The 15802-nt window shown below is 47.9% G+C and overlaps 1 protein-coding gene across 2 annotated transcripts; it reads left to right on the top strand.

Moving 5' to 3' along the window:
* The first annotated feature begins 6389 nt into the window (after positions 1–6389).
* Positions 6390–11722, top strand: Cxxc1 (CXXC finger protein 1). 2 transcript variants are annotated; one of them, XM_034518409.2, is made up of 15 exons: positions 6390–6719; positions 7397–7515; positions 7616–7716; positions 8011–8246; positions 8335–8520; positions 8869–8895; positions 8972–9217; positions 9374–9481; positions 9628–9812; positions 10048–10255; positions 10329–10439; positions 10565–10614; positions 10731–10827; positions 11052–11204; positions 11286–11722. In XM_034518409.2, the coding sequence occupies exons 1-15, from the start codon at positions 6717–6719 to the stop codon at positions 11430–11432; spliced, it is 1977 nt and encodes a 658-aa protein (XP_034374300.1). In that variant the 5' UTR covers positions 6390–6716; the 3' UTR covers positions 11433–11722. The 2 variants fall into 2 exon arrangements, with proteins under 2 accessions (XP_034374300.1, XP_034374298.1); XM_034518407.2 differs by having other exon boundaries at positions 6394–6719; positions 9374–9493.
* The last annotated feature ends 4080 nt before the right edge of the window (positions 11723–15802 follow it).

The raw sequence follows: 15802 nt of genomic DNA, 5'->3' as shown, positions 1-15802 counted from the left end.
ATTATTTTTAAAATATGTTTCTGGGTATATGTGTGCATCTGTGTAGAGTGTGTTCACGTGACCCAGGAGCCTGAAAAGTCCAGAAGAGGATGTCATATCCTGTCTTAGTGTTCTATTGCTGAGACAATGGCAACTCTTATTGAAGACAACATTTAATTGGGGTTTGCTTACAGTTTCAGAAGTTTAGTTTAATATCCTCATACCTGGGAACATGGCAACACACAGGCAGACATGGTAGCTGAGCAGTCTACATCTGGATCTTCAGGCAGCAGGAAGACAGACTGGGCTTCCAATGGGCTATTTGAAACCTCAAAGTCCACCCCAGTGACACACTTCCTTTAACAAGGCTGCATGTCCTAATCCTTTCTAACAGGGCCACTTCTTGGTGACCAAGCACTTAAAACCAAGAGCCTCTGGGAGCCATTCACATTCAAACTACCACAGATCCCATGGAGCCACCCAACATGAGTGCTGCAAGGGAGTGCGGGAATTCACTGAAAAAGATCACTCCACCGGCAGAGAAAAGCTTATTGCGGAACAAACTGACAGGACATCTCATGAGGGTGGAGAATAGCAGCTTAGCAGGGGAAACAAATGGGTTTTATAGGGTTTCTAAAAGCTTAGGTGTAGATCCCTCCTCTCAGGAAAATTTTCCTTTCTTGGGTAGAATAGGGTCCCTGAGCCAAGCCTGCTGGGAGGGAATCTGTGTCTGACCCAGTAAGGCCAGGTTATGGGAAGTAGATATCCTTTTGTGTGTAGCAGATTAGCCTTTGAGGGAGGAATGAAGAAACTTCAGTTTTCTGATAAATAAGTTCCACGAGACACAGGGCATCCTGGATAGTTTTATGTCAACTTGACACAAGCTAGAGTCACCTGAAAGAAGGAACCTCAACTGACAAAATGCCTCCATAAGATCCACCTTTAAGAGTGTGAGAGAGCTGGCCCCACCCCTCCCAGAGGTGGTGCTAGAGACATGGCCTCTGCCCCCATTCCCACCCCCATCCCCACCCCCATCCCCACCCCCACCCCTGTCTAGGCAGCATGAGAGAAGAGAACTGGCCCTGAAGACATGGGGACAAGAAAATGGCCCCACCCCTTGCTGACTGTAACATTCAGGAAAAAAAAAAAAAAAAAAAAAAAAGCCACACACCTCGAATTGGCAGTGTGGTAGAAGCAGTCCTAGAGGCCTAAGCAAGAGAGAGCTGGCCCTGGTGGTGTGGGTGCAGGAGAGTCCATTGTTTTCTTTTTTCCAGCTGCTGCAGGCAGGAGAACTGGCCCTGCTCCTACCTGGGCAAAGCAGAAGAGCTGGCCTCTAGTGGCACAGGCACAGGAGAGCTGGTGGGCTGACCAACTCAGCTACCACCCAGGCCCAGATCCAGGGCTTTGAGCTGGCCCACCACAACATCTACCCCATCTATGAACTGCTGGAGTGCATGAAGGGGTGGGTCCTGCGGATCCAAAGCTGCAAGAGCTCCATGACACAGGGCAACAATAAGATGTCCAAGAGAAGTCCCAGTGAGGATCCTGGGACTGATAGAATAGCAGAAGCCAGAGGTATCAAACCAGACTAATGACTCTTTGCAATGAGCATTTGCAAGTAAAGCTGTTTGGGACAAAGGGTATATTGTGTGACACATGGGGACACACCACAGCTTCTATAGTGAGGTGTTATTTATTTATTTTTAATTTAATTCTTTTAAATTTTACTTTGTTTTCTTTTGGGTGGAAGTTTGTGAGAGTAGAGGGCAGATATGGAGGAAGGAGAAGATGAATGGGATTGGGGTGCATGAGGTGAAATTCACAAAGAATAAATTAAAAAAAAAAATTAAATCCATCTGTAAGGCATTTTCTTGGGTAGTGATTGATGGAGAAGGGCCCAGGCCATGGTGGGTGATGATATCCCTGGACTGATGGGTCTGGATTCTATAAGGAAGCCATAAGGAGCTAGCCAGCTCCAGCTTCCAGAGGTCCTGAGTTCAATTCCCAGCAACCACATAGTGGCTCACAACCATCTGTAATAGGCATTTGATGTTGTCTTCTGGCATGTCTGAAGACAGTGTACTCACATACATGAAATAAATAAATCTTTATTTATCAAGCAGTGCCCCTCCATGGCTTCTTTATTAGCTCTTGCCTCCAGGTGCCTGCCCTGTCTTCCTTCAGCAGTGGACTGAAGCGGAAACGTAAGGGTTCTTTGGAAAGTCAGTTGGATGGTGTTATCCTGGGGCAAACACATGAAAGTGGACACAGGTGTGAAAAGTTCAGGCAGACTCGTGAAGGAATGTTTCCCTGAAGCAGACACAGGAGAGAGGATGTTCTAAGGCAAGCATGTGAAAGGACACATGATGAAGGATTATTTTTTTCTTAATATTTTTTTTAAGATTTATTCATTTATTTCATGTGTGTGAGTACGCTGTCTTCAGACATACCAGAAGACGACATCAAATACCCATTACAGATGGTTGTGAGCAACCATTTGGTTGCTGGGAGTTGAACTCAGGACTTCTGGAAGAGCAGTCAGTGCTCTTAACCGCTGAGCCATCTCTCCAGCCTGATGAAGGATTCTTTATTAACAACACACTTGTATTGGTCCACATTACATTGCGTAGTTGAGCTGCATTTGTTAGGACTCCATAGAGAGAAACACACTTCTGGTGGGGTACTGCATTTTTTGTTGCTTCTGCCAACTCAGGCTGATTGGATGCTCATGCTAAGACAAGCCACGTGAAGGACACATGATGTCTGGGGGGTATAAATAGGATGGAGAGAGAGCTTGGCTTTGCTGATACAGCTAGCTGTGCAATGCTTGTAAGTCTTGCATCTTTGTTGATCTTTGCTTCCCTGAGAGAAGCACAGCTAAGAACTTCTCCTGGTGTCCCTATGGGTCCTTCCTGGTGACTCAAGCAGAGGCTGAGGCCTGACTGTCTCTGCTAGGTTGTGTCACAGCTGTTGGTAACACGACTCTACCAAACTAGACTGCCGGTGTATCCGTGAAGTATTTGTGACTGGATTGAGCTGCCACTTCCTGCTGACCTGTGAACTGAATTGCTTATTTCCAGACAACACAGATGGGAGTTGCTCCAAAGAACCTTTCTGTTGTGTGTAGCTTTTTGCTACACCGCCTTAATACTAAACAGTCCATTTTCCCTGTATCCTTTCTTTTCCACTACCTCTGGTGGGTGGTGGGCTACAAGAGAAGTTAAATTATTTAAGAACCATGATTAAAGGGCTGGTGAGATGGCTCAGTGGTTAAGAGCACTGACTGCTCTTCCAGAGGTCATGAGTTCATAGTCCCAGCAACCACATGGTGGCTCACAACCATCCATCCATAATGAGATCTGATGCCCTCATATGGGTGTCTGAAGACAGCTACAGTGTACTTACACAAAATAAATAAATAAATTCTTTAAGAAAAAAAAAAAGAACCATGATTAAAAATAGGTTTTTAAAATGTTAAAATTACAGTAGACTTCAATGTCAAAGTGTAAGCTAAAAAAACTTTTTCTTCCTCAACTTGCTTTTTGATCATGGTGTTTCATTGCAACAACAGAAACCCTAAGACTCAGAGTTTCTGAGAAATGCTGGGTATTAGCTTTGTGTTTCCTTATGGCCATCAGCCCTGGCTTAGGGCCTGGCTTTGTGATGTAGCCAGTGCTGGGAACCCAGCTAGAGTCCTCTATAAGAACGAGAAGCAGTTATAACTGCCGAGCCACTTCTCCATGCTCACAATTAAACTTGTAAAATAGAATCTTGAAGGAAGCAAAACAAGTAACTGAAAACACACACAGAGAGACATAGACACAGACACAGACACAGACACACAGACAGACACACACACAGACACAGACACACACACACACACACACACACACACCCTGGGAAGGCAGCCAATCAGAAGCTGTCCCACCACCTGGTCTGCGGCAAAAGCAATGAGTCAGCAAGTTTCCAGGTCCCCAGCAAAGGTTCTACAAAGTCTCCAGAGCCCCAAGCCAATCGGAGACACCCCTAGAGATAGCCAACCAATCAAGTTAAAGGACATCTACGCCTACCTTGCAATTCCCCTACTCTGCTTTAAATGATGCCTGGGAAGTGCACATTTGTCTTTGATTCTGATGTTTGGAGGACCCCTGTGAGCTGGATTTCTGCAGAATAAGCGCTCTTTGCTATTGGGTACTATTTGAGTCTGGGGTACCTCTCTTTAGTGAACCACGAACCCTTGCAAAAGCAAATAACTAAAAGCAAGTGAATTTACAAAGTTTCTTCAGGTTTTCCTCTTTCTCATTTTCCCTTTTAATTTCAGAACCTTTAAGGGGATTGTCAAGTCAGGAATAAGTATGAAGCTATGTTAACATTTGTTGCAGTTTTATTTAGAATACCATTTGAAAATGTTCTGTCAGCGTAAAAGTCAGTGTCTCACACAATGGTGCACAGAAAAGAGCTTATCCAGGCCCCATAGTAAGAAGAACTGAGAAGAGCTGCCAGGAAACACCAATTTTAGTTGTCCAGATTAAGTATTGAGATATGGCCATGAAAAATTTAGTCTGTCTGCCTCTCTCTCTCTCTCTCTCTCTCTCTCTCTCTCTCTCTCTCTCTCTCTCTCTCTCTCACACACACACACACACACATACACACCACAAAGGGGCATCGCAAATTTGTTGTTCCAGTTTGACTGGTCATCAAGAACAGCCTGGGTCCTTACCTGGTCCTGGTCCTTGTTCAGCCATGGTAGGCAGGAAGGAGGCCTTCTCCAGGTTACTTATTACCCCAATACTTTCAAACTACTTGAAAATTAAAATTAGATGATAAAAGTAGACTTCTATGTGTTCCAGGTTTGATAGGAAGGTGCAGACCATTTCCCGTGTGTGCTGTCTACTTCTGAATGTTCAACAGGAAAGATGTGGAGCTGGGGACATGGTCAGTTAGTACGGTGCTTGCCTGGGTGTTCAATCCTCAACACCCCAGCACACGTCTCTTATCCTAGCACTCTGGAGGTGTAACATGTCTCCACAAAACTGACACCAAAATAAAAACATCATTCAGGCCTCGGAACCCAACAGGAACAAAGACCTAGTCTACCTTCCAAAACAGAACCAAAGCCTGAGTCATTGATCTGGATGTGTCTGGGAAAGTCCCACAATGTACTAACCTTGCTTTTTGGCCTTTGTAGTTCTGCTTCTTGCTAACTAGTCTTGTTAACTAAAGTGTGTCAACCCCAAATGTGGTTTTGTGCTTAAAAGACCAACAGCAGTGAGGCTTGGGGCTACATGATTTGGGAAAGTCTCTTGCAGCCAGCGGCAGTAAATAAAGGCTTTCTAGTCAACTTTAAGAATGTCTGTGTATGTTCTCTGGTGGACTTACCATGTGACAGAAGTGGAAGTTTAAACTCATCCTGGGCTAAAGATTCTTATCTCAAAAAAAGCCTAACAAAACAGACAAAGAAATGGATAAAATGTGGCATGAGAATTCTTTTCATCATTTGTTTTTGTAATACTAGGAATTGAACTAAGGCCCTGTGTACTTTTACTAGGGAATTATTATACCTGGCACCTCCTTTTCACTTCAGGGCTATGTAACTAAAATTGTGTTAGTATTGGCTTTTAATGAGCTAGCTATACACCCATCTCTTCTTCTCTTCTCTTCTCTTCTCTTCTCTTCTCTTCTCTTCCTTTCTTTTCTCTCTTCTCTTCCTCTCTCTCTTTCTTTTTTTCCCTTTTCCATCCCCCTACATCCCCAAAAGGGTTTCAAAATTGTCCAAGTTGGACTTGAACTCTAGACAGGCTTTATTAATTTGCATCTTCTAACCCCAGCCCCATCAGTGATGGTATTACCAACATATGCCAACATGCTTAAGAAGTTAAAACTTGTTTATTTATTTATTTATTTATTTTATTTTATTTTTAGCTAGAAGTGATCGCTCATGACTTTAATCTCGGTACTTGAGAGGAAAAGGCAGGTGGATTTCTGTGAGTTTGACGAAGGCCTAATCTACACAGTGAGTTGAATCACAGCTAAAACTAGAGAGACTGTCCAAAAAAACCAGCCCGATCTACCTGAAAAACATGATGGGGGAGGTAGATAAAAGTGGAGAAACAACTGGGGCACGTACTGACTCATTTATTTCCCCTACGGAGGCCTGGCATCCCATTGATAAGCATCGAAGGGCAAATGATGGGCTGGACATCTAGACAGAAACAGGATTACCCAGTCTGTGGCAGCAGCAGTCACTGTACTAAGTATCAAGATGGCCACGCCCTTTGGAAGCCGTGATCCGGAAGCTACTATTTGTTGCCTAGGAACGACTGGAGTCCGCCTGATGACGCTAAGCAGCTGACGACATCTGCGTCGTAACGTCGAAGCAAACGCGGCCATATTGCCCTCTGGCGGCCACCGTACGGACTTGACTGACAAGGTGGCGGCGCGCTCGGAGGCCCTGAACTGTAGGCGCGGCCATACTTCCCCGGAACGTATGGTCTCCGCTGTCTTACGGACTCGGTGGTCAAGATGGCGGCTTCAGAGAGACATTCGCGGCTCTAGGTGGGCAACCTATTTGTTTGCTGCTAAGCGGTCGCGCCGGGCGTAAGGAGTAAAAGTGCGGGGCCGCGGAGGCGGGACCAGTGGCGGAAGTAGTTGCGGGCGCCTTTGCTACCGCCGCGGACGCTGCCGAGGAGCTTGTTCAGCTTCGCGGGGTCCAGAGCGGGTGCTCTGTGAGCTGAGATATGGTGAGTACCTGGTCGGATCGGGGTTCAGAGGCAGAGGTCGTGGGGGTTGGCAACCGCTGCCTGTTGGCAGGCGCACGGGGCGAGCTGTGTGCCCAGTCTCTGGGCCAGTGAGTGAAGGGGTGTGATGGGGTTTGAGGTGAACCATCTGTGAGTTCTTTGATGAACCGTTGTAGAGGGGTCCATAGTGGAAGTTCCGTGGGGACTCCAGATGGCAGTTCTGGGGGAAACCTTCACGCGAAGTTCCTTCGTCAGAGAGATAAGGACTTGGCCATGAATGTATTTGCACAGGCTCTGGAGAACCGTCATCGGGGGTGGGGTCCATGAGCTAAGTTCTAGACACTTGTGGGAAGCCGGGATGGGACGACAGCAGAATAAATTAAGTGCTATCCGCCTAGAACTCTTGAAGGGGACAGTGTGGTAAGTGTATTTGATGAACAGTCAGAGTGACAGGATGCTTGACAGGATGGGTGTGTGATGGGAGGAGGTCTGAGTGATGGAGAAGTATAGGCAAAGTAATGAGGCCCAGGGTTAGGTGAGCAGGGTCTGGGGGAACTATAATGGAAAGGCTAATGGGAAGTCCTAAGACACAGTTGGAATTTGTGGCGAACCATGGTGGAGCTGTAAGTGTGTGTGTAGGGGGTGGAATTAAGGAGCCATCATGGGGGTGGGTCTCACAGGAAGGAGATGGCTCAGACCTGGAACCTCCAGATGCTGGGGAGGACAGCAAGTCTGAGAATGGGGAGAACGCACCCATCTACTGCATCTGCCGAAAACCGGACATCAATTGCTTCATGATGTGAGCTAGGGAGAAGCGGGTGGGCTGATGCGGGCCGGGGATGGGGACCCCTGATGAAGCATCCCCCTCACATCTCTTCTACTTGCTCTGTCATATGCAGTGGATGTGACAACTGCAACGAGTGGTTCCATGGGGACTGCATCCGGATCACTGAGAAGATGGCCAAGGCCATCCGGGAATGGTACTGTCGCGAGTGCCGAGGTAAGGCCTGTGGATGAGCAGGGGCGGAAGTGGGCTCCGAGAGATGAAGAGGAGCCCTGATGGGAGGGATCCTGGGTAATAATGGTGTCCTGTGTGGCCAGAGTGATGGTTGGTCTGTGGCGAATCGGAATGCCAGCTCCAACGTAAGCAATTGTGGAGGGTCCTAAAGGAAGGGGCAGCTCTCTCCTATAGCATGAGCCAAACAAGTAGGTGGGGCAGGAAAAGAGAAAGAGGTTCTGGAACCATTCAAACCTCTCCTACAAACCCACCTTGGCCCCACTCTTTGCCTCACAGAGAAGGACCCGAAGCTGGAGATTCGTTACCGCCACAAAAAGTGCCGGGAGAGGGATGGCAGTGAGCGGGACGGCAGTGAGCCCCGGGATGAGGGAGGAGGGCGCAAGAGGCCTGCTTCAGATCCAGAACTGCAGCGCCGGGCAGGGTCAGGGACAGGGGTTGGGGCCATGCTTGCTCGGGGCTCTGCTTCGCCCCACAAATCTTCTCCACAGCCCTTGGTGGCCACACCTAGCCAGGTGAGTAGCTGCAGAGCTTGGGGTGGGGGAAAGTGCTGCTCTGGGCCTCATCTCTCTCCTGATCTCTACCCTGGATATCGTCTCCTAGCATCACCAGCAACAGCAGCAGCAGCAACAAATCAAACGGTCAGCTCGGATGTGTGGTGAGTGTGAGGCATGCCGTCGCACGGAGGACTGTGGCCATTGTGACTTCTGCCGTGACATGAAGAAGTTTGGGGGCCCCAACAAGATCCGGCAGAAGTGCCGGCTTCGCCAGTGTCAACTGCGGGCACGGGTGAGCATGGACAGAGCTGGGCAGGATCAGATAGAGCATGGCTGGGAGGCCCAAGTAGGGCTGCTTGAGCTACAAATGAGCCAGTGAGGGTGGGGGTGGAGCTTGTTATGTTCAGACTGGTGGGAGGGGCCTGGCATGTTCAGATGAAAGCTCTGGGAGGGGCCATATAGCTGTAGGTTGTAAGGCTTGCCAGGGCACAACTGGGTAGGACGGAGCATATCTTTGTGGTGAGGGGAGGGATAAAACTACGTTTGTTAGACCAGGCAAAGCAAGGATAAGTAAATGGGGCTAGGACAGGGCAGCCCTCCATTTTCCTGGGGCTGACCTAGGCCTTCCTCCTGCGCACAGGAATCGTACAAGTACTTCCCTTCCTCGGTGAGTCCAGCCCCCCAGGGCGGGGCAGGGCTGCGGGCAGGGCGGTCAGGGCCAGTCCTGAGATTCTGCCCCGCAGCTCTCGCCGGTGACACCCTCAGAGGCCCTGCCAAGGCCCCGCCGGCCACCACCCACTCAACAGCAGCCACAGCAATCCCAGAAGCTGGGGCGTATCCGTGAAGATGAGGGGACAGTGTTGTCATCAGTGGTTAAGGAGCCACCAGAGGCTACAGCAACACCTGAGCCACTTTCAGATGAGGACCTAGCATTGGACCCTGATCTGTACCAGGACTTCTGTGCTGGGGCCTTTGATGATCACGGCCTAGTGAGTAACAGGATCATCCTGTGGTGGGGGAAGAAGGGGAGAAGGTGAAGTTACAGAGTGGGAAAGCAGGGCAGAGGGTGGACAGGCTGCTTGGGAAATGAGTAGGTAGGCGTGGCCATGAGTTGTCCGGTGGGTCAGTGCATGCCCTGCTTGCAGCCCTGGATGAGTGATGCAGAAGAGTCCCCATTCCTGGATCCTGCACTGAGGAAACGGGCAGTGAAAGTGAAGCATGTGAAGCGTCGAGAGAAGAAGTCTGAGAAGAAGGTGATGGAGAGGGTAAAATGGGTGTTAAAGGAAGAGGATGGTGCAGGGAGGGAGATGGAGACAGAGCCAAACATCTGGAGTGGAGAGCAGACAAAGTCTGAGGCTGACCGCTGTGGAACCCTGACATGCCATGTCTTGCCCTCTAGAAGGAGGAGAGATATAAACGGCATCGACAGAAGCAGAAACATAAAGACAAGTGGAAACATCCGGAGAGGGCTGACGCCAAGGACCCTGCATCTCTACCACAGTGCCTGGGGCCTGGCTGTGTGCGCGCCGCCCAGCCTGGGTCCAAGTATTGTTCAGATGACTGTGGCATGAAGCTGGCAGCCAAGTGAGTCTTTCCTGGGCCACTGAAGGGGGTCAGGAAGTAAAGCATGGGGTATGGACAGACTTTCCCTCCATATAGCTACCCACGGTTAGTTGTCTATGTACTATTCAATCACCACCTGCCCCTCCCCCTCCCTTCAGCATTGCACCTGTTTGGGTAGCGCATCGTTCCCTGTCCTTGGTCATCTCACTCACTGCCTCTGGTGCTTCTCTGCCTGCACTTCACTATCTCCCTACAGCCGAATATATGAGATCCTTCCCCAGCGTATCCAGCAATGGCAGCAAAGCCCCTGCATCGCTGAAGAGCATGGCAAGAAGCTGCTTGAACGGATCCGCCGCGAGCAGCAGAGTGCCCGCACCCGCCTTCAGGAGATGGAGCGCAGATTCCACGAGCTGGAGGCCATCATTCTTCGTGCTAAGCAGCAAGCTGTGCGAGAGGACGAGGAGGTAAAGAAGCGGCAGAGCGGCAGGCCCCAGTATGATGTCCTGCCTGGCCTCATCATTCTTTCAACCTCTGCAGAACAACGAGAATGACAGCGATGACACAGATTTGCAGATCTTCTGCGTCTCCTGTGGGCATCCCATCAACCCACGAGTTGCCTTGCGTCACATGGAGCGTTGCTATGCCAAGGTCAGGAGGCCATTCTAAGGGAGTGGATACTTCAGGGGTGCCTGTGGCCCACAGGACAGATGTGTTGCTTGGTAGTATCATGAGAGGGCACCCCAAAGTCCTTTTATTTGTATTCATCCTTGCAGTATGAGAGCCAGACATCCTTTGGGTCCATGTACCCCACACGCATTGAGGGGTGAGTGCGGCTGTGGAGTTAAGAGAAGGGTGGTTACGGGTGGGCTGGAAATGGGTATGGGCCTTTGATGTGGTCCTGGAGTTACTCAAGGCCACTCTCCTGTTAACCTCAACCAGGGCTACCCGACTCTTCTGTGATGTCTACAACCCTCAGAGCAAAACATACTGTAAGCGGCTCCAGGTGCTATGTCCTGAGCACTCACGGGACCCCAAAGTAAGGTTTCTCCTCAAGTCCCCTGCATCCTGTCCTACCCTGCTTCCTGTCTCACATCTGTGTGGTCTTTCCCTCTCTTTCTTCCTTCTTTCTTCCTGTCAGCTTCTGGTCCCTCCCTTTACTGTTGAGCCATCTCCTATTCCTACCCTTTGTCTCCTTTTCACTGTCCTTCAGATTCTCCACTCCCCCTCACGTAATCACGCCTACCCTTTGTGTCTCTGCAGGTGCCAGCTGATGAGGTCTGTGGGTGTCCACTAGTACGCGATGTCTTTGAGCTCACAGGTGACTTCTGCCGCCTGCCCAAGCGCCAGTGTAACCGCCATTATTGCTGGGAGAAGCTTCGGCGTGCGGAAGTGGACTTGGAGCGCGTGCGGGTGGTAGGTTTAACACTGGGTGTGACTGGAGCCCTCCTGGGCTCCCGGAGTGGCTTCTCATGCTCCCCCCCACTTCCTTGGCAGTGGTACAAGCTGGACGAGCTGTTTGAGCAGGAACGTAATGTTCGCACAGCCATGACCAACAGAGCAGGACTACTTGCCCTGATGCTGCACCAAACGATCCAACACGATCCACTCACTACCGACCTTCGCTCTAGTGCTGACCGCTGACTGCACCAGCCCAGAGCCTCAACCCTGCATTCAGTTAGGGGAGTGGCCCTGCATTGCCAGCTTTCTGTTCCTCCGTTCATCTGTTTATTCTACTGCCCTTAGTTTGATCCTTGCCATCCACGTTTTGGCTTCCATTTGCCCTTATCAAAGGGTCTCTGCTTTCCCTTTGTCACTGTCTGTCTCCTCTCTCCATATTCAGTGCTGGGGTGAGACTCAAGTTTACTCACCCTTGCCTATACCCACCCCCCAAATAAACAGGTTTTGTTAATAAAAATTTGAACAACCAACAAGGATATCTCTCAATAGTCTCCACTTTCAGTCGTGGTCCCAACCTCTGGACAAGGTAGAGTTAGCATAGATGCACTCCAGACAGGCTGTGGTAAATGTGCAGGCTGGGAGTCTTGAGCTGACCCTTCCTGTCCTCCCTTTGGCTGTGAGTCTGACCTATTTGAGGACCATCCAGTGATCTGTACTCAGGCCCCCATCTTGGTATAATGTATCCTGTCAGCATTGTGAATGTTCTGCTAAGCGGGTTGTGGTTAGTGAGGCTTGGGAGGATAGTTGTACGAAGCACACAAAATGGAGTCAGCTAAAGCAAAATGGGATTAGCTTGGTTTATTCTCCACTGGTCTTACATAAGTCAAAGCATTGACTCATTATCTCTGGGTGGCACAGTTGTACTAGGCCCTTAGGAGCAAGGCTATTAGTTGTTTAAGGAAGTTTGACAACCAGTTGGTTAGAGCTGGAGGAGTAGAAGTCCTAGGAGGAGAATGAGGGAAATTGAGAGCCATATGTATGAGGACTGCAATCAAACCAGCAACGGGACCAGGAACTGTTGCTCTCTCTTTGCTTCTGATGTTTATTTAGATTGTCTTTGACCTTTTTAAAGCTGCTTTAAATGAGGACTTATATACCTGCATAGAAACAGCTAGCTTTTCCCACGAATACACATAGATCTCCCCAAAACATAAACAATAAATCTAGTCCCCCTCCAATTTTGTAGAACTATCTCAGAGATTTCAACCTGATGTGAAGCATTTCAGTGGAAGACTGTAGGTGTCCTCTCTCACCAGAGATTTTTTTTTTTTTTTGAGTCACCTGTGACACTGCAAGTTCACCTCTTACCAAGATAATAGTCGTTAGGACTGCTGTCCCAGCTCCGCTGTCTTACTAGGGGAGAGGTCAGTGAGAGCCTCTGGCACATGGTGGGCTGGAAGCCAGGAAGGAACATGTAGTGAGCACTCGGGCCTTTGTAAGTGTACACCTTGAGAAAACGTGAACAGTAACGTACAAGGTCGGACTACTGTAGTCTGCCTGAGGCCATGTGTTTTTCTGAGTACAGAAGCACAGGTTAAACAGGTTACCTGCAGTGTCAAGTAGGCTTTTGGATAGGATAGGCTGAGGGTGAAAGTATTGCAGGAAATTTTTGGAAATTACATTAGATGTTGTCAAGCATGAAGCATTGCCTATGAAACCTAAGGTTAACTGTAGAGCAGAGATATGACAGGTCATTTGTAACAATTAGTATTTTTATTTTTTTTACTTAACATCCTGCTCACTGCCCCCCTCCCAGTCACCCCATCCCATAATCCTTCCCCTATCCCCCATCTCCTCTCCCCTTTTCTTCTGGTTGGGGGGGTAGTATGGGGACCCCCCTGGGTATCCCCCCAACCTGGCACAGCAAGTCTCTGAAAGGCTAGGTGCACATCTGCTACATATGTGCAGAGAGGCCTAGGTTCAGCCTATGTATGTTCTTTGGTTGGTGGTTCATTCTCCGAAAGCCCAGATGGCCTAGATTAGTTGACTCTGTTGGTCTTCCTGTGGAGTTCCTGTCCCCTTCGGGGCCTGCAATCCTTCCTTCTAATCTTCTACAAGAGTCTCTAAGCTCTGTCCACTGTACAGCTGTGGGTGTCTGCATCAGAGTCAGCTGCTGGATGGAGCCTCTCAGAGGACAGCCATGCTAGACTCAGTTTAGTAGCAATACGGCCCAAGTAGAACACAGGTGTCCACTGTTTGCGCAGAACCTGGCAACAGGCAAGCATGAGGCCGTTTTTCCCAGTGGTTAGTGCTCCCACAATGCAGGTGGATTCATCTTTGCAGGGCCTCATCATCTCGGAGACCCCGGAGGTTACGGTTAGGCATGGTAGAAACCTAAACATTTAGACGTCACGTTCAGTAAAGTTCCAAAGGCTTGAGGACTACAACCTACTAAGTGCATCCGAGGTACAGGTTCTGTTACTAAGTTACCTGCTTCAAACTCAAACCTGAAAACACGCACAGGAAGCTAGATGAAGTTTATTTCTAGAATTAGTACTCTGTATTAGTACCCTGACAGAAAGTTTATATACACATAATAATCTTATACATTTTGAGATAATATTTATACCTTAAGAGAAGTTTTAAAGAGTCAAATGAAAACCAAAACATTATGAGACTAGTGGTAACAGAATAGTGCCTTATTTTTGGTTTTTATCTGTTTCATACAAGGTGGCTCTTCTGATATGAGACAGAGATTTTGGATTTTCCTTTAACAAGCAGCATGTGTGGGTTTACAGGAGAGAGCCATGCTCTATCCCCAAAATCAGCTTTAATTTTAACTGTATTGGGACCACATAAAGACCATTTGCCTCCTTTGCCTGTAGAGGGCAGCAGAGATGAGCTGTAGATGGGAGATACTATACTCTTTCTTGGTATTCTCTTGATGATGTCCTCTTTCTTCAGATGTTTCACTTGTCCTGTGGTCTTCAGTTTTGCCATTTCCATGCATGCCTCCCATGACCAGATATCTTTATCATTGATCTGCCAGTGAGTGGCTTTCCATTCTAATGGCCATATAACTGTACCATTGCACTTGCACTGTGAATTGGAGAAGATAGAGATTTTCCTTTTGCTTTCTTAGTTGATTTTCTCATAGCCAATGTGCTGCACTGATTTTGTGGTTCTGTCCTTAGTATTGGCCATTGCATCCCTCGGTTGATAGTTGCTACTTTCTATTAGTTTTGCTTCCATCAGTGGCTGATGTTAGCCATGTGTTAGCCAAATGCTGTGATCGTTCTATTGGTCCCCACAGTTCAATAGGTGCCTGTTTTGAGGGAAGGAGTTAGTGGTTTAGGGATGAAGATTATAGACAACTGAGCTATTTCAGTGTAAAAAGGCACAGAGCTCTTTGCTGCCACATCCTGATAATGAAGAAGTTCTGATAGGTACCAGTTCTAATATTGGAGGTTTTTCAAAACCTACTTTTAATATGCGTTCTTTTAATATGTGTTTAACCTCTCTTCTAGACTACTACCCACCAGAGGTAGTAGAAAAGAAAGGTTATTAGGATATGGAAGAAGTGAACCTGTTTAGAAATTGTTCTTTGGAGCAAATTCCATCTGTACTGTCAGGAAGTCAGCAGTTCAGTTCATAGGACTCAGCAGTGGCAACTCAATCTACTTACAAACACTTCACAAATATATGAGCAGGCTAATTCAGTAATGTCAAGACAGGAATCAGCAGTAGTGGCATGACCCAGCAGAAACAGCCAGGCCTCCGCTGAATTGGCATGAGCCAGCGAGAGTGAACAAGATCAGAAAGAATGCTAGGAGTTCACTGCTGTGTTTCTCTCGATGAAGTGAAGATCAGTGAAGCCAAAGACATGACACCAAAAAGCTAGCTAAGCAAGCCTCTCTCACAGTCCGTTGAGTCCTCCTTATACCCTGTCTAGATATTATGTGTTCTTTCACGGGTCTTGCCTCAGCACATGAGTCTGTACCAGTTGACATCACTGTGCCAATTGGCCTGAGTCCAAAGAAGCGGCAAGAAGCTGCTAGAACACCACAAGTTGTTGGTGTGTTTCTTTCTATGAAGATATGACAAGTGGAGCTCAGCAATGCAATGTAAGGCAAACCAATACATGTGTGTCCTTAGTGAAGAATACTTCATCATACATCCTTTCACATGCTTGCTTTATCGAAACATCCTTTCACCTGTGTCTACTTCAGCAAGATAGTCTTTGACATAACTGAGTTTCCAAAACTGTAAGTTTCTACTTCACACTATATTACTTTTCCTTCTATGGCTAAGAACATGGGTTTGCTCCAAAGAACAAGGAATCTGCCTTTGAATGGATCCAATCCATCATTATAAGAAGAACTTTTATGACCATAGGGTGGTTGGAAATGAATGAATATATGGTTCCTCATGCCTCATAAAATGTCTAGATTTGTTTCTCAAAGAGAATTTATTCTCTGTTTGCAATTGAAGCCAACAGGTAAATGTGATGGACTTCTTTTTGCTTTATGAAGAGTCCCCAGTTGTCAATTCACTAATGAATATGATATCCGTAATTAGGGTATCAGTATCAGGGTTGCATGGCAGAGATGAGC

Source organism: Arvicanthis niloticus, chromosome 14 (genome assembly GCF_011762505.2).
Source record: "Arvicanthis niloticus isolate mArvNil1 chromosome 14, mArvNil1.pat.X, whole genome shotgun sequence".
Taxonomy (NCBI): Eukaryota; Metazoa; Chordata; class Mammalia; order Rodentia; family Muridae; genus Arvicanthis; species Arvicanthis niloticus.
Note: the sequence above shows the minus strand (reverse complement) of the source record. Positions and strands in the feature narration are given on the sequence as shown.